Consider the following 25,337-nt stretch of genomic DNA (forward strand, 5'->3'; position numbering starts at 1 on the left):
GGATGATAATAATATTTTATGAAAATCTCGTAAAAAAAATTTATCGATTACATGTTTAATTTGATAAAGGACAAAATTGCACAAAGTGCAAAAGTTGAGTTCTAATAGCTATAGAAATTTAAATTGGAGGTCCTTATATGGTAATTAGATCATTAAAAATGCTTAGTTGTTAAGGATGATGATTCATCCATGGAAAATAAAATAAAGAAAAAGATAAAATTAGAAAGATGAAAAATAAAATGTGATAAATTAATTAAATAAAAAAATCATCAATTTATAGCATCTTCTTCCTCAAAATATATGGAAACCCTAGGAAAGAGAAATCAAGCTTTTCTTGACTCAATTGGGTAAGTAATCTTGTCCCATTTTTAGTAATTTTTATATTTTCGAGATCAGGATAACTTAATCTATCTATTTTGGGGGTTAATTTGTAAATTTTATCAAAGTATGAAAAATTTTCCATGGATGAATATGTTGAAAATTTGAAATTTATGGTAGAATATAAAAGGTTGTTGATAGATAAACAACTTTTACAAAGTGAATTTTTATGAAAACATGATTTAGGGACTAAATTGAAAAGTTATAAAATTTATGGAAAAATTCTGAATTTTATGAAATACATGGGCTGTAAATGTTACATGTAAAAATTGGCTAGGCTTGGAATAAGGATTAAATTGCATGAATTTCATTTTCCGAACTTAGGGATGAAATCGTCATTAATTAAAAGTTTAGGTGCAAAATGGTAATTTTGTCTAAGATGTGAGTTGGACTAAATTGAGTTTAAATTGATGTTGAATTTACTCGTATAGACTCGGATAGATCAAATTCGGAGTTAAAGCGAGGAAAAGAGAAAAATGTCGGATTAGTAGATTTTACGTATACGAACATTTGTCGAGGTTAGTTTGTGTAACTAAATTGTGTATATTTATATGCTTGAATTAAATGTTGTGTATGTGAATTGTATAAATATTATATATTTATATATGACATTTGAGACATATCCGACAAAGCCTAATAAATGATAATGCTTGAAATAAATGATAATGCCTGATAAATGATAAATGATAAAAATGTTACTTTTATGCTTGAAATGAATGTGGAATGTGCTTATTTGAATTATATGAATATTGTAAATGTATGAAATAATCACATGCCTAATAATGCCTGAAAAATGTTAAATCTCGTTTGAATAAATGAAAGTTGATGGATACATGATTTCCCGTAAAGAATATAGTCCTGCATATGTTGCGAACGGGATTTAGTTCAGACGAGTAATCCTAATATAGCCCTTTTGAGCATCCTAATATATAGTTCTTGTGAGCATCCTAATTGGTAGTGATTTAGCATGTGTTGAGCGTTACCGCAGCTCTTTGTGAACGTCCTGTGTATTGATCAATTGTGATCCGGCATATGTTACAGACACAAACGCAGTACCCTGTGAGCGTCCTGACATGGCTCACTTGAACTCCTTGAGATATGGCTGTCCCATCCTCCTGTTAAATGGCTCTTCAAGAGCAATCCTGATAAGCTCTTCGTGAGTTTCCTAATTAAAAGTTCTTTGTGAACTTCCTAATTGTGGCTCCTATGAGCACTCTTGATTTAGCCCAGATAAGCTTCCTGTTACATGGCTTATCTGAGCATCCTGATATATGTGGCTCGAGAGTGTGCTTGTTGGTTGTGTGTCCCAACGGGTACCCCTGAAAATGAATTGACGGATCTTGATTTGTACACCTGGAGTGTACTACCAGTGTATCCATCGATATTTTAGATAAAATTCAACGGGAATAATCCTGACATGAGAAGTTAAGAATAAGAAATGAGTTATTATACGTATCTGCTTGAAATATATGAAAATGATGATACATGATATATAAATATGAGATGATGATATATGTACATGGAATTTATTTGATGAATATGTCCATCCATGATTATAGATTTGTACATCTTGAGTGTACTACTCATCTAACATTGATATTTTGAATGATTTAATGGGTAAAGTTCTGACATGGAATAATCTGAACTCGAGATAAATTATTATGAATATGTGTTTGGAATACAAATATAATATGGAAAATATATATCTAGAAATTTGATTGTTGTTGAACCCATATATGTTTCTTGTTGTTATTATGGAATGTATGACCAAGAAGGGCAATGAGGATATGTGTAGGGCTTGAGATCAAATTGATTGCATGTACCTTACATGTTTATCTTGAAATAGAATGAATGGTAAGTTAAGTACTATGTTATACGAACTTACTAAGCATTATATGCTTACTTTTCTTTATTTCCATGTTTTATAGTAAATCAGAAGCTCGTTGGATTGGAAGCTTGGCGGAGATCACTCACATTATCCATTGGCCCATTTCGGTACATATGGTAAATCAATTATGGTTATAATGGCATGTATAGGTTAATTAGCCATATTGGTATGTAAATGATTTGGTTATAGCTAGCCATTGGAATGGCTTGTGATGAACATGTTTTGATATAATTATAAATGAATTTATTATGTTTGAGGAATGAATATGATCATACATATATATGTGCATTTGATAAATAGGTAAGTATGAATGATAAATTAACATGATAATAAATTGTCACCTGAGGTACCGAAGAGTACATTAGTTGTATGTGATATTATATCATGCATGAGACTTGGATTTTACTTAAATCAATTGTTTTGAAATGATTTGTGAATGTGTTTAAGTGTTGGTGTATGTATATGACTAGATAGGTGAGAAATGTGGCTTGGAAAATAGCCTATTTTCATCCACACGGGTAGAGACACGGGCATGTGTCTCAGTCGTGTGTGACACACGGCTTGGCACATGGGCATGTAGTTTGGCCGTGTGGCCCTTGCATCTTAAAATTTGAGAAACAAAATGCTCAGAATTGGACGCACGGGCAAAGACACGGGCATGTGTCTCAGTTGTGTGTGATACACGACTTAGAACACAGGTGTATATCTTGACCGTGTGAAACCTGCACTTAAATTATGAAATTTAAATCGACCACACGACCTAGCACTCGGGCGTGTGGCAGGCCGTATAGCACAAGTTAAAGAGTTACGCAGGGTCTGACATGGCTTGCAGCACGGACTTGTCCTATGGTCACACGGGTGTGTCCCTTGACCACACGGGTGTGTCCCTTGACCACATGGGCGTGTTTGTCCTGCATCTAAGAAAAATTTTGAAATTTCGTGAAAAATTCTCTGAATACCCAGTTTAGTCCTGATCTAATTCTAATGCGTGATTTTGGCCTCGAGGGCTCATGTAAGGGATTATATGATTTAAATTTGATTGAAATCAGATTTGAATACTAAATGCTTGTAAAATGTCTGTTACTTGACCCGTAAACTCTAGTAATACTCTGTATCCGAGTTCTAGCGACGGAATCAGATTAAGGGTGTTACAATTATGGTGCATTAATTAAATTAAAGCAACTTAAAAAAATAGGTTGAAATATTAATTAAATTTATAATGCTTGATTAAAGTTACAATTCATATGAGTATTTACTAAGTTTCCGTGAAGATTAACACATTGTTTCTAACATGTAGTATGCAAATGGTGCTTAAGAAGAAAAGAGTTTGATTAAGCTAGATGAATCACATCTCATCACTTGCAATATATGAATTATGAATTATGTATTATGAAATTAAAGTGGCATGTACGTAGGTATACAATTTGGTCGAAATTGAAAGATAGTGTCTAGATGAATTGTAATATTTAATTTAAGTATAAATGTTCAACTACATTGTGGACAATTGCCAAGTCGTGAAAATTAGAGCTTTTGGATGACATTTTGAAGTATTTTAAGAATTAAAAATGTTTAAGAATGATAAGAATTGGTTAAAGGTTGTTTATATATGAACTTGAGGTGTTTGCTTGATTGTAGGTCTCTTTCACCCTTGTATCCATACCAAGTGAACTTTTATAGGTGCAAGTACTCCAAAGAAAAAAAATAAACAGTGTTAGGGGAGTTGTAGTAACATTTGGAATAATGAGTATCAGTACAAATCCCTGTTTTACCTTGTTTTTGCTTAAGTTGGCCCGAACAAGCCCCAAACAACCTTCAATTGCAACCAAACTTTAAAGGAAACTTAAAAATGATTCAAATTACTGCAAAATATTCTAATAAAGTTCAAATTAAGTGTTTAAGATTATTTATAAAGTTTTATAAAGTTTGTGAACTCAGTGCCCAAATGTGGCATCCTATACTTGGGTTATCGGTTTAAGTTGGAAAGGGGAGTTACATTTATAGCTATTGGAGACAAAATATAGTTGTTGTGACATGAAAGTCCACAATTTTGAACAACCTTTCACTTCAAGGGATTGATCTCTTTAAAAAGTAGTCGTTAGACATAGTGAAATCAATTCCTTAAGAAGGGGGATCCATCCTTGCACTATCTAATTTGCTATTTAGACAAAGAGGGAATTTATCCCTTAAAAAAAGGGATTGATCCTTTTCCCTTTTAGAATTGGCTATGGCTATTAACTTTGAGGGAGATCGATCCTATTATCGGGGATCAATATTGCCCTATAGAATTCTTTGAAAATGCTTAAAAACATATTGAAATCATTTTGCATTGATTCAAAAATATATTTTAACTTAATTACTTGTTTCAAAGTGTCTATATAAGTGTATGTTTTATTATATTATAATCGTATTTAAACAAATTTATTTTTATATAAATTGAACATATTTTAGAAAGTATTCATATATTTAATTTGTGTTAAGTTTTGGTATACCTTCTCTAGACTTGGACATGTGTCATCATGATAGGTTACCTAAGAAACGTCTGTAGCTAGCTCTTCGACTCTGCTTGGACGCCTTGGTGACTAGCCTTATTGGATACCTGCTCTCTATTTGGCCCTCAATCTCAACAAGGGATCTAGACCACCTGCTTCCTTCTGAAATAGCTGGACCTCCTGCTTCCAAGATAGTCCACCCATTTGGCAAGCATCCTTACATGCACTTGTTTTTTAGGTGTGAACCTTCCTCAAGTGTGAACACACCCTTGAAGACCATTGAGCCTAACATGAGCATAACAAACTCATATTGTCATAACAAAATGGGGCCTAGGATGCACATCCTTCACTTACTCCCCGATGACAACCTCTTTGCAATGGCTTGTCACGTCACACTAGCAAATAAGAGGGCCACTCTTATAAATACCCTTCCGAACAATGAGAAAGGATCTTTTGAGCCTTTAAATGACCTTTGAGCAATTATCCTTTTCAATCTCTTCCTCAACTTTCTCTATATCCTTTTTTCTTTTCTAACGTTCCGCCTCTCGAAATGAATCGGCCTCCTTTGAACTACTGTAATTTTCTCCTTGTTATACTTTGTATCAATAATTTTTATAATGTGTTTCAATTTTATTTTCATTGAAATTTTCCTCCAAACTAAATAAAACTGTTATAATTTGCATAAACAAAATAATTGCTTCCCTTGAATTTAAATTGTTGGAGAGGGCAGTGCTTAGCTGCAGAGCCAATTCATTAAAAACCCTAAATGAATGCCTTTTCGTCTTCAGTAAAGCCGTAATTATAATGATATTGGGAAAAAAATCAAACACACACGTGACACTTGTAGTCCCCACTCAAATTCCTGCAGTCCATGAATACTTCATCTGAATGATTTCTCTGATTCAGTTGTCTGCATTGCAATTACTACTCAAGTAAGCTGGAATATTTCTTTTTTGTTTGGAGCTGAGCTTTGACAAATTGAGGGGAGTTGTACAATTAATTGCAAACGTGATTCCTGAAAAGCGAAAACCAAATGATTGTTGAAGAATGGTGGTGCCACGCCATTGCATTTTAAATTGGGAACTGGGGGTTGTGTCATACACCATAATTTCTATTACTTTTAATCTGTTGCAATATACTTATGTGTTTGTGGGATTTCCACTTTGAATATTAACACATCATAACCATCTTTTAGTTTTTATTTAAAGAAATGGAACATCATAGGAGAAATGAAAATGATTCTTTTTTCTCTTAGTTTTCAAAAATTTGAAATTTAATCTTTTTATTTTTATTTAAATATTTAAATATTTAAATATTTAATTTTTTTATTTTTTATTTTTTATTTTTAAATTTTAATTTTAAATTTAATTATTAATATTTTTTATTAAACTTGTTAGTATAACATTTTAAAATAAAGAAAAATATTTACTTGATAATAATGTAATTAAAAAAAATAATATTATAATGAAATACTATAAAAAATGTTAACAATTGAATATGAATTTTAAGATGTGAAGAGTAAAAAAATTAAATTCTTCAAAAAATATAAAAATTAAATTCCCAAGTCATGAAAAGTATAGTAATTTATTAAGTATTTAATTTTTTTTTATAAAAACTTTATTGTTGAAACTTAAATGTTAAGATGAGAGTGGTAGGGTAAACTTTTATGGGTTTAAGTTTTTTAGATAATTGATCACCCAATTTCAGGTTATTATACCATGTATAAAAAGAAGAGCTTTATTTATTTAATATAATGTCTTAAAAATAATAATTTATATAGTTTAAAAATCAATTTCATCTCATAGAAAACGAATGGCTTGATTTCGAGATATTATTAATCGTCTTTATACCGCGCTTTGGTTAATTAAATCCGTTTAGGTTCTGACTCTGTGGAAACTCAATTTCCATTTTACTAAAAATGCTTCTACTTAACAATGCAAGTAACATACATACAAATACCCTTCAAAGAAATGCTGGGAAAAGGCATAGTTAGTGTTGTAATATTAGAGATGCAGCCATCTTCTAATTGATTACTTCAAAGTCAAAAGTTCCCAAAGAAGTTGTTAGTTAGCACCAATGGTGGAGGAAGAAATTCCCAGTGATGAGGCAAATGCGGCAGTCGTATCTCCCGTAAGGTATCTTTTAAGGCGGTCGAGATCATCGGCAGCATCGAGCATGGTTGGCCGAGTCGAGGGGATTTCTTGAGTGCAAAGAATACCCAATTCAATCAGTTCTACAATGCCAACTTCCCACATTCTTTTCACTTCAGAGGACTGCTCCATTGATGCTTGAATCAGTGATGGGTCCACCACATTTTCAACCTTTCCATGGTAGTGATTCTTTACCCATTTGTGCAAGCTGAATCCACCAGCAAACATGTCATCAGTTGGTCGTCTTCTTGTCACCATTTCAAGAACTATAACTCCGAAGCTGTATACATCTCCCCGGATGGACGTATTCGATCCAAATCCATATTCTGCAAAAGTTGTTGGTATGAGTTTTAATAGGCAACCCGAATCCAATGTCTACACTAACTCTTGAGAATAAGTGAATTATGAAGATTACCTGGTGCAATATAACCAATGGATCCGGTTAACATATTTGCACTGGAATTTCCCATGTCATCAATAGCCCCACCTCCATTGCCAGCACCTACTGTCATAACCAGCCTTGCAATCCCGAAGTCTGAAACCAATGCCGTCATATCATCATTTAGAAGAACATTGCTTGGTTTTAGATCACAGTGTATGACTCGAACTGGGGAAAGGTGATGCAAATAGGCCATCCCTTCAGCAATGTCACTACAAATCCTGACTCTCTGAATTAGGCTCAGATTGGGGGAGCCTTGACCCGGACTTGACTCAGATTGTGGATAGAGACGGCTATCTAAGCTTCCATTTGCCATATACGGAAGAACCAAAGCCTTAAAATCGGGTAAACTACAGGCTGTTATAATCCGAATAAGATTTCGGTGACGAATCCTCTTTAGAACTTGGCATTCTCTGTTGAAACTTTTGGTTGAATTCCCAGACTGCAAATGTAATAGCTTTACAGCAATGCTTGTTCCATCCTGAAGAACTCCTCTGTAAACACGTCCGTAGCTACCTGTCCCAATTAGATTCCGGTTATCGAATCCTCCAGTGGCATTTAACAGTTCTTTGTAACTGATTCTGGGGAACTTGTGCATTATATCTGGTGTTGGTGGCTTTCTTAATCTTTCATTTCTCCTGGATGAAATCATTAGTTTAGTGCGACGGACTCCAATCACACAGAGTATTGCTGATAAGAACACTGAGACAAATATGACTAGGATAAAAATAATCAAGAATGCACGTGATTGAAACCAATGCTTCTTCCGCGGACATGTCGCCCTAGTAGACGCCAGTCCACATAGACGCGGATTGCCTAAGAAGGACATATATGTGGCTGAATTGAAGATGCCACTAGTAGGAACCATTCCTTCAAAGTTGTTAAAAGAAAGATTCAGAAATGTGAGGTTAATTTTGCTCAAACTCATCGGTATGTTTCCAGCTATGTTGTTGCTCGAAACGTCGAATGATTCGAGGTTCCTTAGATCACCTAGAGACTCCGGAAGTTGGCCTTGGAGGGAATTATGTGAGAAATTTATCGCTTTCACTGCGATACAGCTCGATATTTGTGGGAAGATGTTCCCATTAAGGTTGTTTGATGAGAGATCAATTTCTTCAACATTTTCCAGCTTGCTGAGCTCAATTGGTAAAAGCCCTTCAAAAAGATTGTGTGACAAATTTATGAATCCTCTGATTTCACGTATTTCGATTATCTCTTGAGGGATCCTCCCTGTTAGCTTGTTGTAAGACAGATCAAGCATGTAAAGATTGGAGCATTTGAACAGTTGTGGCGGTATTGTCCCAGAAAGGAGATTGTTATTGAGAAACAAATATCGAAGTGCAAGTAAATCTCCAAAGCTGGCAGGGATTTCTCCATAGAATTTGTTGTTGGAGAGATCAAGCTGACCGAGATGAGGCAATTTTGCTAATTCTAAAGGAATTCTGATGTTGAACAAGTTGTGGGACAAAAGAAGTCGTTCCAACATTAACAATAAACTCAACTCTTCTGGGATTGTTCCATTTAGAAAATTGGATGTCAAGTTCAACATTGTAATGTTGGAGAGGTTCCTAATTTCTGGTGGAATCGACCCGATTATGAGGTTTTCCTGCAATTCGAGGCGCTTCAGACTAGGGTGACCAATTGAGCTCGGTAATTTTCCTCCAAGTCCCATGCCAGCCACTTCAAGTTCCGTCAAGCCAGTACAATTTCCTAATGTAGCAAAGAAGGGATAAAGATCGCTGTTATTTCCATGGCTTCTCATGTTGTTATATGACAAATGAAGAAACATAAGATTCGGAAGCTTGCTTACTAAATCTGAAGGCAGTTCACCAGATAGATGATTGTTCTCCACATCTAGATTGTATAGTGTAGTATTGGTTAAGGATGCAGGAAGCTGGCCAACAAATTGATTGTTGTATAAACTGAGTGTCCATAAACCGGGACAGTTTCCAATTTCCATAGGAATTCGACCTGTGATGTAGTTGAAAGACAAATCTATAACTTTTAATTGAGTACAGTTAGAGAAAAAGGAAGGAGGCAGGGGGCCTGTCAAGTTGTTTTCCATAACAGCAAACACGATGAGGCTGGTGAGGAGGGCGAAACTATCGGGCACTGGACCATTTAAGTTATTTTGATTAAGTACAAGAGTTTGGAGGCATGGGAGGGAGGAAAGTTGTGGTGGAATGCTGCTGAAGAAGTGGTTTTCATAAAGGTTTATGAGTTGAAGAGCAGTGAGGTTTGAAAGGGAAGGTGATATCTTCCCCACAAGTCCAGAGCTAGAGAGATCAATTTGTGTCACACGATGATGTTGCTCGTTACATGTGACACCAGTGAAGTTGCAAACATGAACACCATCTTCCCAGTTCGCAAGAGTCGATTTTGGATCCACTAATACCGACTTCTTGAATGCTAGAAGTGCAGCCTTGTCTTGAACCAAAGATCGGCCCTGAAGACAATCATGATAAGGATAACGACGACGATTTGGATAAGGTGAACCCGTATTGCTGGAGACAAAAATAAAATGGAGTAGAAATAGAAGAATGAAAAACAGTCTAATGAATGCCATTGTCATTGCCTTTGCAAGTGCATAAGAAACTTTCGCTTTGTGAGAGTCACCTTTGTTTCATCTCCAAGCCTTCATTATAACAAGAATTTAATACAAGTTGAGGAATTGTGAATTGAGATAAACAAAAAGAGACTATGATTTTTCTAATGAAGTGGATTTGAGAGTGACATTTTATAAAGTTGTTTAAAGGTAGAACTAGATTCCCGGTGAGGAAATATTTCAATAGTGACAATGATTTGTAGAGGGACTAGCATGCTTTTTCTTTTCATCTCTATACCGTTGAAGTTTTATATATACTGCAACCAATGAAATAGTTAATTAATATTTTAAAATATGAGCCAAATATTTCAAGAAAGGACAAAGGCAACCACCCCTACTAAAAAATTTAACATTTTTAAATAAAATCCATGTCCATCCCATCTCATAATCCGATTTTTGAAAGAAAATATGCTGTAAGATACATTGATATTTGGATTGTTTTATTAACCTTAACTATAATAACAATTTTATGGGTTTGGTTTTCAATCATTATTTATATTCTTTATTGATCAACACCGGAATGGGATATAAATTCCAGTGGTTGCAACAATGGGAATGATTTTAGTAGGATATGGTGCAAATTTATTAAAAGATAATGGAACATCCTGTCATAGAAGCACTCAATCAAGTGATCCATATGCATCCGCGGGGAGAGAGAGATAACATCTTTCTTCTTCTTTTCTGTTTGAGGGTCCACAAGTTGACAATTAGTGTTCATTTAGATGGTATTTTAGTGATGGACATAAATTTAGATTTATATTGAGAGGAAAAGAGTTGACATTTGTTTTCTATCGGTGACTGAAACTGCATATAACTATGATTAAATTGTTGTGATAATTTTGTTGGGAATTTGTGATATTCCAACCTCGTCCTTTACAGGGGAAATTTGTTAGGCAGATGGAGTTTTTGGGTTGCCAACATTTTTTTCGCAAACAATGAGATAAAGCTAAAGAGTCAGAAGAGTAAATGAAGCGTGAAAGGGAGCCATGAATCTCAAGTCCTTTGCTAAATCCTTTTCTAAGATTCCCACGTCCCAATAGTCTACATCACTTTTAACGTTGGCATGGTTGCTTAATACATTTTTCTACAAACTCATTAACCATCCAAATAAAACAGTTTATTGAAGTGTTAATATTTAAAAGATTGGGATGTTTGAAGCAGAAGATATCCCTTCAAACACTGTTGCGTCTTCTTCTTCTTCCAATTCCTTCTCTCACTTCAAGCTTTCTGTATTCCTCTCTCATTCTTCTAGACCTTGCTTCAAATTTTTCATTACTTACGTCACACTATTTTAGCTTACATGTTAGGTAAAAAAACAATTTAAATTTACAAAAATTCAAAATTTTAGAAATTTTAAAAAAATTATGAGAAAACATTCTTTAAATTTTAAAAATAAAAAGCAAATAATTTTAAAAAATTTCAATGAGCAAAAGAATTTTAAATTTTAAATTATTAATTTTTTTTTCAAAAATCATGAGGAAAATAAAAATTCAAACTAAAGTTAATTATAAATCGTTGGGGTTATCCATGATCTCATTATTAGTTGGATTTATTTATACTACTCAAGTAATAGTTCCCACAACCAAATTGTTTCACATATATTTATATAAAATTTCATTTATTTGTATGTATATTAGTATTAATATTTTCATTTTACAGTTTAAATTTTTTTAAATCACATCATTATAAAATCATCATTCCCAACTGCTGTATCTCCCTTTTTTCCTCATATATGTTTTACCTCTAAAATTAAACTAATTTTAGAGTGTGCGTAATTTGTTGATACGAGGAAATGAGATATTTATTAAATTGTTTTATAAGTCATTCCAGTTTATGCAATACAGTAATTTATGTTGTCTGTATCATTATGCCGAGACTTAGAAAATTTGATGTGTAGATTTTGGTGACGTAATTTATAATCTAACAAAGGCATACATTGATGTAGTTGGGATACTATGTAATCTATTGGAGAAAGGTTTAAGGTCTTACCCTTCATTTACCTAGCATAGTATTTGGGGTGCATGTAATCTATTGGAGAAAGGCACAAGGTGGAAGATTGGGAATGGTGAATCGATGAACATATGGAATGATGTGTGGTTGCCGAGTCCTGGTGATGGAAGAGTAAAAAGTCAAAATATTGATTTAAGATACTTAACTGTTGTAGATTTAATTGATAGTGAGTCGGTTACCTGGTAAAAGAAGGTCATCAACAGGCTGTTCAGTGATGAGCAAGCTGAGAGAATATTATCCATCCCGCTGGTGAGCAGTATGTAGACAAATGAGATAATATTGAGAGGTGACAGTTTTAGAGTTTATACAGCAAAGAGCAAGTACAAATGGCTCATTACAGAGGACCAAAATTTGTTGGGAAACAACAACACATTCCAATCTGAAGATACAAGCTACTTTACAAAAAGTTGGAGCCTCAAAATTCCCAGCAAGATTCGAATAAATCTATGGAAAAATAACTAATGAATATATGTATGCCTTCTCTAGGTAACCTAAAGTCTCGAAGGCTTAGGGAAGATGCACTTTGCCCAATCTGTAAAGAAGAGGAAGAGACAGTAGCCCATCTGTGTCGAGATTGCGCATTCACAAAACCAGTTCTGCAGGAGGTAGGAGTGGCACCCTCGAGCACAAACATGAATCAAAGTTGGAAACAATAGTTACTACTAGAATTAGGAAATAACAGTTTACAGTATTGCACAAATCTAGCTAATTCATTTTGAGCGATATGGTATAATAGGAATAAGCTTTATCACAAGGAAGTAAGGGAGTGGGCACAGGAAGTAGTGGGATTCATCAAAGCATACATATCAGAAGTCAAACAATTGGAAAGTACCCAAGATTAAACACAAAATAGGAAAAGAAAGTTGGGAACCACTAGAGGGCGAATTAGTTAAAGCCAATTTTGATGCATTCTACCAGAAATAATTAATCAGAGCTATATCCGGGATTGTAATCAGGAATAATGAAGGATTACTAATGGGATCGTGTTTTCACCCATGGGAGAACATTTGAGATCCGACCATTGCAGAAGCACGGGCGTGCCTATAGGCAGTCATCTTCACAGAAGATTTGGGTTTTAGAGAAGTATGTGTGGAAGGGGACGCGTTAACGGTGATTAAGAAATTGAGATCTGTAGAAAATGATAGATCAGTAATTGGAAACATAATCAAAGAAATAAAAGATAGAATCCCCAAATTTAGAAGCTTATCTTTTCGGCATGTATCTCGGATGGCGAACGAAACGGCGCATGGGTTGGAAACGAGAGGACGCCGATATGATTCCTCGATTTACTGGATAGAAGAAGTCCCAGCGGAAGTGGAGCATCTCATCATTAGAGACAGGAGGGGATTTCAAACAGGATAGGTAGAGGTTGATATTTTCTGAGTTCGGAGAAAGTGCTGGTGGTTAATCTCCAAGGTGCTCAGTGGACTGAGGGGCTGGACAAAAGTGAAAAGGTACCAACGAAGACTTCGAGGGAAGCTAGTTTCTTAGAGAGTTTTCTCCAATGCAATAAAGAGGAAAGGTTTTTAAGAGAAGATTAAAGGTTTTCTTAGGACTTGTTTTTTGTTTAAGTCTTAGTTTGTGACTGTTCTTTGGCTTAATTGTTAAGTTCTGTATTAACTATATTCGGCAATTAGAATTACCGAGGCACCGCCCACGTTAGCCATTAACTGTGGGACATTTGTAAGGCTATAGGCGAGGCAGGGGATTTAGGAAATTGCTTTAACCTTCTTCTTAATAAATGCATCAGTTGATTAGATTTCAAAAAATTAAACTAATTTTATGAACCGTGAAATCTACATTAAAAAGACCAATAATATGATTATGATAGCCATTGACCCTACTCACTCAAGTAATCAATTTATAATTTTTCTCAACAAATCATCAACTAAACCATAAAGCATTTGTTTGTTTCCCTTCTAATGTTGGTGTGTAACAAGATTCTAATATATATCGAGTAAAATGAAAGATAGCACATAAGTCTAATTATTTTATGTTTTTAATAGTGTTAAAAGTTTTGGAATGACTGTGATGTGTTTGAAGAAGTGCCAACTTCCTTAAGCACTGCAACAAAGTGGCCCGTTTTCATATTTTTGAGTTGCGTAGGATTAAGGTTTGCTTAAGTTTGTTAATGTAGCCCTTGATTAGTTTTAGAGACCTTTGTGAAAGGAAGCTGATGGAAATAAATGTTATAAATTGTTGGTTTGAGGTCTTTTAGAGAATAGTTATCATGTCGAACTTTGATTCGATTGGGGAAATTGAAAGATATAAAAATTTTGGACAATAAGGTTAAAAGGGGAATAAAGTGAAAGGAGTGCAAAATATGTGTTAGTATCAAAATTTTCATACGTAGATAAAGACGAGGTCAGAACGTCGAGGGATAAAGGTGAATTCAAACGACAGATAGCTAACTCGGTTGTGCTAACTAAACATGTTCTTATTTTATGTCTTTAATTGATGTCAATTTCATTAATTTAATGGTAATATGAATAAAAACACAACTTATCTCATATGTTTGTTAAATATCAAATAATAGTATAAAAGTTAGGTGGTAACTTCAAGGCTTAATAAGAGAACAAGGTAAGTAACAATGCTTTATACTATACTCAAATTGAGGTAATTATTAAGTTACTATACTTTGTTTTATGAAACAATATAAAGCTATGATATAAACTATTATGAAGTTGTAATAGCCTTAATTACTTTAATAATATTTGATGAGATGGTATGTATATGTATATGTAGATATATATAAAGAATCAATTATCAATTATAATGTTATGATGTTAGAAATTGAATTGAGCCATGATATGATTTGAAATTTATACTAATGATAATTGATATTAGAGTATTCCCTATTAACAATATCGGATAAAGATTAGGTATAGTTGGCATGCCATAGGATTCTTGTGTATATAGGTGAGTGCATTTGTATGGTTGTCAAATCCACCAAAAATAAAACCTAATTGAAAAATATGAATTAGTAGAAAGCGACAAGTAGGATAATATCTATAAAGACCGATGATAATTTTATTTCTTTAACAAACAAGTAAAATAAAAATAAATAAAGAGGGTTTAGAAATAAAAACTAAAATTAAAAGTTAAAGAAAGTTAAAAGAAATAAGAAATAAAATATAATAAAATCAATGAGTAAAAACTCTAGTCAAAGCAAAATCGTTGTTTGATTCGAGGGTTTGATCATTGATACAAAGATTAATTCCAATGTTATTTAATAAAATGGTTATAGTTACGGACAATCTATCACACCCCAAAATCCGAGTTAGTAGAATCGGGTAATTTGACAGTGGGCTCAAGGGAGATATTGAGTTTAGTATTTTAGAAGTTAGAAATTAATAAAACAAAATATTTAATTAGGTAATAAAAAAATTAATTGAGTTAAAAAAACAATATATATTAGTGAATATTAAAATGGGATAGTAGTTAAAGTAAGGGTCTAATGTGTAAATTAAGAGATTTAAGTGACTTAAGTGCTATTAGAACAATGGAGGAAATAGGAGGGGGCTTGGGCTAAATAGCCCAAATTTTGAAATTTGGTTAGCTATATAAGATCAACCATAGTCCCTTCCCTCTACACTTTCAACCATTTCAAAAGTTTGTTATATATGAAAGTTAAGAGTTTTCTCTCAAATTCCTTTCATCCATCTGACTTTCCTAGCATCCAAACATATTTTTCCTTTTCAATTTTAAAAGAAATCCACTCTTTCTTGTTCAATTTCTCATCAACACTTAGCTCGTTTTTGCTCAAATCAATAAAGTTTCGTGGAGATCGATGAATTAGATGTAGATATATTGTTTTCTTATGTACTAAAGTCTTATTAGGTTCTTTCAATTCAGATTTTTATAGATCTAAGCGAGGAAGTTAAAGATCTATGATTTTAAATTTTTATTTTGCTTAAAAATGGTGAATCTTGTAATTGCAGGCTAAGTGATGATTTTAAAACAATTTTCAACCTATTTTAATATGATTAAGAGGTTTAAAACATGATTTAACAAATCTTTAAAGGAAATGTATGAATCAAATGATTTTTGCTTTATGAGAATGAAGATGAACATGATTTTTTGAAAAATGTTAATTATTGAAATTTTGTAAAATTAACGGCCTAGATCTATAATTAGGTATTAAATCTGATGTTAGGAAGTGAAAATAAAAGATTTAATTGAGCTAAAATGGAGTAATTAGAGGATTTAAGGCGAGGTAAGTTGTGCTCGCCAATTTAGGGAGGAATCGAGCTGTAGTTATGTTGCTTCGTGGCTATCTTGTTTTAAATGTTAGTATTCTAAATGTTTTCATGTGTTATGTGAAACCTTTCATCGTGAAGGTATATCCAAGAGCAAGGACAAGGGCAAGCAGGTGGTACAGGCTTGACAGAAACTACAAATTGCATGTGAGTGTTTTGGCATATCACACTTAAACATGAGTTCGAGTGCTAAGGGAAGCCAAGTAGGCATGCGAACCCTTTAATTAAATGTGAAAACCCTGGTGAGCGATATGTGAACCCTGATATATTCTTATGCGAGCCTTACTTGTGACTTGTGAACCCTAATATCATGCGTGTGTAGTGTATTTAGATTTGCATGCGAGCCCATATACATGTGCGAGCTTATATGTATGTGCGAACCTTATGATATATGAACTTTATCACATGTTGTATGTGAGCTTATATATAGACGTACCTGTGTAATATGCAAGACCATATACTTGTGCGAACCCACATGTTATTGTGATGCTAAGAGTAATGTGAGCCCTGCAATATTGCGAGCTCTACCAAAGTGAACTGTGTTATTGCATATTGTACTGTGTGAGCTCTGCTGCTATATGAGAGCCCTACATTATATGTACTGTGAATATGTTAAAAATGATATGTTGGCATTGTGAACACTTGAAACCATTGGATAACATTGGCATGCCATAGGATTGTGAGTACTCACCCTTTATATTATGTGTTAGGGCATTGCGGCTCGAAGATAGTGTTGTAGAGATAAGAGAATATTGAGCATAGTTCAATTCACTGTAGATTGTATGGAGTGTTTTAGAGAGTGTAAGCATTTGTGCTATACTTATCGAAGATAACATATGAATCTTTGAGTCAATTGGAGTGTTTTGAAGACCTGCTTATCAAATGTGTACATATTATGTTTATGTTTCACATTCAGAAATTTCCAATATATCACCATAATGTGCTTGAATAATGTATATTATATGGTCTGTTACAACATGATTAATTGCTAGCATGATTGATGTGTTTATGTGTTATATGTTTGATCACTCACTAATCATATGTGTTATATGTTTGATCACTCACTAAACATCAATAAGCTCACACATTCTTCACATATACATTACAGATAAGTAGCTCGTGAGACTAGTAGTGAAGTGTGACAACCCGATGGTCCATCTTAAGGTAAATCCTTCTGAACATGTAGCATGTTTTCAAACCCTATAGCGGAAGGCAATGTAGGTCTATCATATGGGAATAGATTTAGACTTAGACATTTAAATAAATTTGTATGGGTTGTAAACGGACACTACGGACTGTTTCATTTTGGATTTCGAACTTTTTAATTTTTTGTTTGAGTGTATCTTGATTGGAAGATGCTACATAATGAATGCTTAATTGATTTGTTAAGTTATTGCACTAATATACTTATGTAGCCAAGGTGATCGCCGAGTATTAAGTCATGTCTTTAACCTCTGGTTCAATTGGAACAAAGACTTAGGTTAGAATGCATGTAATAAGGATAATAATAGGTGAATAAAACCTACGAACACATTTAAGAGTAGTGCAAGAGTGGGAATCTCACTAGTGTTAAAGGAGTCGCAATAGGGTTAGGACTTCGCCACATTTAGGGTTCGCCAAGTGAAGGGTTTGCCAACTTAAATAAGGTTCATTGAAAACCATGTGAGTCTACCACTTAGGAGCTCGCTAGTAGGGATCGCAACGTTGGAATAGGTTTTCTAGTCAATAAGGAGTTTGCTAACCATTAGGTTCGCCAGTGTGGAGGGTACTAGTTTGCCAAATTTGGGGGTTTGCCAGTCATGAGTAATGCTCAGCAGGTTGTTGCGAGCTGATATTTTTTTTTTGCAAGTTGTAACACCCCAAACCCTTATTTGTCACCGAATTAGGGTTACAGGGTATCACCAGTCAAAAACACATTTTCAGATAATCACTTACACGCACACTTATAATAAATAAAAGAAAGAAAATATAAACAATCGTTAAATAATTTCATAGTCTATTTAATTACTAGTACTACAGTGTTGAATATACTTTTAATTCAAACTCATAATACATGCAGATTTACAGACCTCATTACACTTTAATCGCACACAGTAACCATATACAATTACATTACACAATGTACCACTATTTTTTTTTATAAAAATCATATCAAATTCGGCATTCATTTAATATTAAGTTAAACACTTATTCAACACACCAAAACACATATAATTATTATAATTTATTATTGCATATGCCATTATTCATCTAGTCATTCTTTCATGCATTTAGCTAAGCCAAGTTTGATCTTAACTATGACTCATTCACGGTTCAAATCAATTGACTTATAAATATATATATACTTCAATTGTCTAAATCATTATACTTATTCTATAATATAATATTACAACATTTAATATGCTACAGTTGGATACAAATTTACTATAACTACCTATATTACTCACATTTACCGAAATATGATACAATATAAATTAATGATTTCATATAATAATCCCAACTTGTCATTATTAGATCAATGCATTGATTAGCTTCCACAACCGAATTTAAATAGCTTATACCCAACCAAAAACATGCATGCATAGTTCAACTAATTGATCGAAAAATACTAAATAAATAAAAGAGTTTATTCCTGAAATTTCAAAATATTAATCACACATATAGACATATACAGAACGTAATTATTACATATTTTATATCAAATATATCAAGTCAAATTATCATATACAAAAATATTCATATAAGTAATGCCAAGCCACAAATAAATCAAATTTTCTTATTCATATGCATCTTATAACCGAATATACCAATATATTATTGAATTAGTTTCAAACTAATTCATGTATGTCTTACCTATTCAAAACCTTGACCAAATCAATTTAACATGCTATGAAAATGCATACACACAATGATCATTACACCATCCATTTTAAGTTTACCAACCATTGTCAAACCACTACTAACACATATAGCATCTATCATGTGAATTATTCTTGCATAGCATATAGCATTAAGCAAAAGTGAGCTCAAACCACAATCCAAAAATACAGCCAAAATTATCAAAACCAAGATCACAAGACATTATAACAAAGCCCACATAAAGTCAAACTTAAACATAAATAGCAAGCCATTTTCACATGGCTAATATACAAACACATTCAAAATAATTAATCCCAAAACTAGTCTATACATGCCATAATTTAAGTTTAGCTTATAAGGTACCAAAACAGTAGTTAGTGTGATGAGCTTGGCTGATAGTCCCCGAGCTTGTAGCTTGACTTCAAAATCTATAAAACAGAATAATATAATACACAGAGTAAGCTACCAAAGCTTATTAAGTCATAAGCAAATAAACAACTTAATAACATATTCAGATTGATTAAGCTTGCCGGATTATATTATCATTATCAATACTTAATATTAAATCTATAAATGAGATAAAATATTACATTCTCATGCACAATACTACCTTAGCCGAATGCTCCCATAATCATATTAACTAAGTATCAATCGGCTTTCTAAGTTAAATTGTCATTATGAAATCAGATTCACAAGTATGCATATTTATATAAGCTCAAAACAAAATCTAATTATGACATCACGTACATAAACTACTTTCATGGCCAAATATATACATGGTTACATATAAATGCATATCCAAGAATCATTTCCATAATATTCACACCATTTTTTCAAAGCCGAATACACTTATTTAAATTTTGGAAGTTTATTCTTTATATCATATATAACTTATATTATCAAACAAGTCACATACTTACCTTACCATTAATAACTAACAAGCTAGATCATACCTGCCCCTTTTTGCTTGTTTAACACCTCTGGACACAATTTACCTTTGCCTGATGAACCATTCGAAATTGGAGAGGACACTCGGATAATCACATAAATCGTACAATGCCAACGTCCTAGACGTGGTCTTACATGTAACCACATATTGATACCACTGTCCCAGACAGGGTCTTACTCGTAAACACATATCAGAATCACAAATTGTTGCCATGGACTTACTCGCACACATATATCAGAATCCTATGTCCTGACATACGTATCCTAGCTATTCCTAAGGTTCATACAGGACTTTCGGATGACGTATCTCGGTCGAATCGAACTGAGAAGTGTAGTAGCCACATTTAATCATATTTGACCAAAGTAGATTTAAATTCTAACATTTCATAACAGCACATAAATATAATATTAAATTACCAATAAACACATTTATTTGCTTATAAACTTACCTCGGACGATACAAAACGGAATCGGGCAGCTAGTCGACGACTTTTGTTTTTCCTTGATCCAAGTTCGATTTCTTTAGTTCTTGATCTAAACATATTCAAATTAAGCTCATCCAAACATATTTTCAGTCAATTTAGTCCAAAAACACATAAATGGGCAAATTACCATTTTACCACTAACATTTACAATTTTTACAATTTAGTCCCTATTGCATAAAACACAAAATACACCAAATTTCCCTGTACTTATGTTGGGCTGAATTTTACCCACTCACAAACAAGTCCATATATTCAATTTATTTCATATTTTAGTCCCTCAAATTATTATTTTTGCAATTTAGTCCTAATTACTCAAAATCATCAAAAACTCCAATACAAAATATGTTAATCTAAAACATATCTTTCATTTTGCATCATCAAACAAAAAAAATCACAAGCTATCAACAATGGCACAACTCAAAATATTCATCAAAATCAGAAATTCAAGCATGGGTTTTGTAGTACTCGAAACAATGATCTCAAAAACGTAAAAATTATCAAAAATCGAGCTGAACACTTACCTTTTTCTTTGTTTTAGTTTCGGTGCAAAGATGAAGAAAATAACATGAATATGGCTTATTATTTTATGATATAATAACATATACTAATTTATTATTAATTTACCTAACTAACCTTAATGAAATAATAATAAAATTATATAACCTATGTCCATTACCGTACAAGCCACATGTTAATGGAATAATTACATTATAAATACTCCAACTTAGAAAACCACTAACTATTTGGCCCTTTTACTTTAAACTCTCAAAATTTCAATTTACACGATTAAGTCCTTTTATTTAATCGGACGCCTAAACGACAAAATTAAATCACGAAAATTTCACAGATATAAATTCACACAAAATAAACACAGAAAATAATTTTTAAATATTTTTTGACTCGGATTCGTGGTCCCAAAACCACCATTCCAATTAGGGTCTAAATTGGGCTGTTACACAAGTGGCTTAAACTTGAAATTATTGTGTTGTTATTTTGATGATGTTTTTAGAAAAGCATGCAATTAGGATTATTTTAATATGATTTATGTTGCAAATGTGTGGTCTGCATAGTTGGTTGCTGTGTTCCGAGATGTTTTAACCTAAACTGAATTCGGTGGCTAATGTGATGTTGGAAATTTGAGTCGAACCGTTCCGGCCAAGTTTGGGGTGCCACACAATAGCCTAGTTGTAACACATTACACCTGACGCGATCGCTGGGTTCGGGTTCCAAATGTCACAATTAAATAGTTCTAGCTAACAGTATTATTGACTTGGCCTATTCGCAATACTTAGACCACACTGAATTTAAACCATGTTTACCATATAACTTTATTCTAATTTCTTAGCTATCAATCACTTTCTATGAATAAACATCCAATAAAACTTCTTATTACACGAGTAACAAAATAAGTTGATTACAGTTCTTGCAATCATTTTGTTTGTCGAATATATAAATATATCATATGTATTCCGAACTTGAATTCTACTAAATGTGCTTAATCTAACCCAAGGCATAGCCTCTAAGGGCGCCATTTTATATGGATGATACCATATCAAAATGTCCACTTGGGTTCTCTGAGGTCTAGCTTGGTCCCTCCCTACAATTTCCATGTCAGCTTTTGATCATGCAATCAAGGCAAACCACTCATAAGTTCAAATGAACTTATTGAGATATCATACATCAATTGTTAAATAATAACACTTGATATTACAAGTAATAAGAATTAATTCACATAAATAAACTCCCTAAGTTTCATATAAGTTTTCACAATTTGACTGTCGTGATCAACGTCTATACGTTCTTCTTGAACGAATCATTGGCAAATATATTGGGGGCAGATTTGGACATAATCATATTCTGAAAACCCCCTTTTAAGACTTGACTTTGTCAAGTTTCATCTTAGACTTTTATTCTACCTTGTTGGTTTAACTAATCAAAAGATAGCCATGCAAGCAAATATACAGATTGTCAACTAAATTTGGCAGACTTGCAGGTGTTTAGCCAAAAAGACGGATTCCTACCGTGATTCTTTCATTCCGTGTCACACTCAATATGGACTTACTGTATTATCCCAACATTTAATTTCTTATAACTTAGCTTGTGCATATACCCTTCTAGAGGAAAACTTGTAGACTTACATCTCGTATGTGGCCTTCGAATATAAGATTTGACGGATAGTTTAAGTGCCACTCTTTTCTTGTGGAATTGTACATGTAAGATAGTCCCACTAGACTTTCTCTCTTTAAGATAGTCCAAATAGACATTCCCCTAAATAGATAGTCTGAATGGATTTCTCAAGAACATACAGTCCCCAGCGGACTATCTCTTCATTAGATCGTATAATGCGGACTTACCATTTATAAGATAATTGTAACACCCCTTACCCATATCCGACACCGGGACAGGGTTCGAGACGTTACCGAACTTAAACATTCACAAACATGCAAACAAAACCATACCATAAAATTTCTTTTAATTCAAAACTTTTCATACACATACACATCGTCCCTTTTTTGGGTCTACAAAGCTAAAAACATACTTTAGAGAGTGTTCGGGACTAAACGGGGAACTTTGGAAAGTTCTGAGAAAACTTAGAAAATTTTACCATAAAATAGAGTCACACGCCCGTGTGGACACAAGGGCACGCCCGTGTGCCTTTGACACGCCTGTGTCCTCAGGCCATGTAAGTCTCTGTTTATGACATCAACACACAAATTGAACCACATGGCCAGGCTACACGCCCGTGTGCTAAGCTATGTCCTCTACACGGTTAAGACACATGGCCGTGTCTCTGCCCGTGTACCAACACTTAGGCTATTTTCCAAGCCTTCATGTTACCCATAATACCTTACAATCTTGCACACATCCAAATCACAATTCATAGCAGCGTTTTAATGATTAAAACACTCTTTATTGAGACACAACATGACAATTTCAAGGCATCATTCACGTTTTACATATTCTCACATTATACAGATTCTAGGCATACCATATCTCAATTATTTTACCAAGTCAAGTACTTTACCACTTGTTCTCTTATACCATAATTATCAACTTATCCATTTAGCATTCACGTTCAAGACATTATTATCTTATTTTCCCTATTATATATATTAACCATGTTCATGACCACTTCGAATGGTCATAATGCATTCATCACACATGCATGTCACAACACCAATCATGCCTGGCCAACCATCATGCTCACATCATTTCATCACGAGCATTATAACATAGTATGAATAGATAGATTTACAAACCATCCTTATTATGAGCCACACCCTACGGCCATATACAATAAATCAAACTAAGCCAATACATTTGGCAAAATCATAGAAACACATATCATAAAAACTAATTCCTATACATGCCACTCAGTTGAAACTTCTCAATCATGTATCAATATCCCAAGGTGATAGCTTGGTAGTGTGATGTTGCCTTTGACGTTCTCCAACCTCGAGCTGACTTGACAATACTAAAAGAAATGGAAAGGAGGGAGTAAGCTTTACGCTTCGTAAGCCTATATGAAAATAATAAGAAAATTATCAACATGATTTCATGGAAATATAATCATAAATACACCTTTGCTGAGTTTTTGGTTATGCTATTTTCTCGAGTCATAGTTACTAATTTATTCATATATGGAGCTACGAGACTCAAAATTAAGATCCGTAAATTTTATCTAAAACTAGACTCATATATATTTTTACCATAAAATTTCCAGAATTTTTGGTATAGCCAATAAGTACAGTTTATTCTTTAAACTCGGCCCTATTTATCTATCTGACAGCTTCGACCTTTATCTACTAAAAATCAAATATCTCATAGTACAAGACTTGGATAATATTTTTGTCTCTTTTTATTGAAAATAGACTCATTAAGAATTTCATCCATATAAATTATAACTCATAATAATTTTTTTAAAATTTCTAGTAATTTTCCAAATTTAAGATAGGGGAGTCTAAAATCACTCCAACTCTATCTCACAAGAATTTAAATATCTAATAATAAAAAGTTATTTTGCGTACATTGTTTCCTTTATGTGAAACTAGACTCAATAACTTTAGTTTCATATATCATTCAGCCTCTAATTCAATTTCCAAAATTTTTGGTGGATTTTCAAAATCGGTCTACTGCTTCTGTCTAAAACTACTTTAATGTAAAATAATGGTATTAAGGTTATATCACCTTTACAACCATTTCAATTATCATGGTAAAAATGTTTATTATATATCATAGACATAATCCCATAATCACGAAGTCATTATGCAATCTCATAGGCATGATTTACTATCACATATGCATTCTTGCCATAATCCATCATACTTTCATCAAATCATATAAACTTACTGTTCATATCTATTGGCACATGCTCACACAAATACATACCTGTGCCGTCTTGCACGCACATGGTTTACTTGGATTACTTTCGGAATTCATAATATGTTACGCGTTGAACACTTGGAATATGATTTGGACACATGGAAGAAATGCACCAAAGTGCCTAAATGTAGCCTTGGCTACCTGACAGAATATGCACCGAAGTGCCTCATAATACAGAATTACATGCTGCTCTCAACGGGGCTATTCAAAGAGCTAAAGAGTATCCGAACACAACTCAGGATACCCAACACCCAGACTCTAGCATGTATCACATATCAAATGAGCTCATAAAACACATAGCTATCCTAGTGACATGTCACTTGTATCCTCAACTATTCCTAAGGTTCAAACGGGATTTCAGACTTCCAAATCTTTGTCAGACGTACTCGAATTGTGGTTTCATTCACATAGCAAATATCTCATAATCACATGGCATTGCAACAT

At 33.4% G+C, this 25,337-nt stretch overlaps 1 protein-coding gene and 1 long non-coding RNA gene across 2 annotated transcripts; both read right to left on the minus strand.

The window, feature by feature from the left end:
- Positions 1-6,596: 6,596 nt before the first annotated feature.
- On the minus strand, positions 6,597-10,140 carry LOC107962278 (putative leucine-rich repeat receptor-like serine/threonine-protein kinase At2g24130). The gene is made up of 2 exons (XM_016898593.2): positions 7,321-10,140; positions 6,597-7,231 (listed from the first exon to the last, which is right to left on the minus strand). Exons 1-2 carry the CDS (start codon positions 9,914-9,916, stop codon positions 6,819-6,821), a joined length of 3,009 nt encoding a protein of 1,002 aa, XP_016754082.1. The 5' UTR covers positions 9,917-10,140; the 3' UTR covers positions 6,597-6,818.
- Positions 10,141-11,828: 1,688 nt separating this feature from the next.
- LOC107962279 (uncharacterized) lies at positions 11,829-13,668 on the minus strand. Its single transcript, XR_001701572.2, has 2 exons — positions 12,139-13,668; positions 11,829-12,056 (listed from the first exon to the last, which is right to left on the minus strand). It is a non-coding gene; the product is annotated as an uncharacterized lncRNA (long non-coding RNA).
- Positions 13,669-25,337: the final 11,669 nt, after the last annotated feature.

Source organism: Gossypium hirsutum, chromosome A06, assembly GCF_007990345.1.
Source record: "Gossypium hirsutum isolate 1008001.06 chromosome A06, Gossypium_hirsutum_v2.1, whole genome shotgun sequence".
In the NCBI taxonomy this organism is placed as follows: domain Eukaryota; kingdom Viridiplantae; phylum Streptophyta; class Magnoliopsida; order Malvales; family Malvaceae; genus Gossypium; species Gossypium hirsutum.

Excerpts from the sequence above, each read along its gene's own strand:
- LOC107962278 (XM_016898593.2), bottom strand. The coding sequence starts at position 9,916 with ATGACAATGGCATTCATTAGACTGTTTTTCATTCTTCTATTTCTACTC. Across the intron at positions 7,232-7,320 it reads CATTGGTTATATTGCACCAG|AATATGGATTTGGATCGAAT; the intron begins GTAATCTTCATA and ends CAACTTTTGCAG.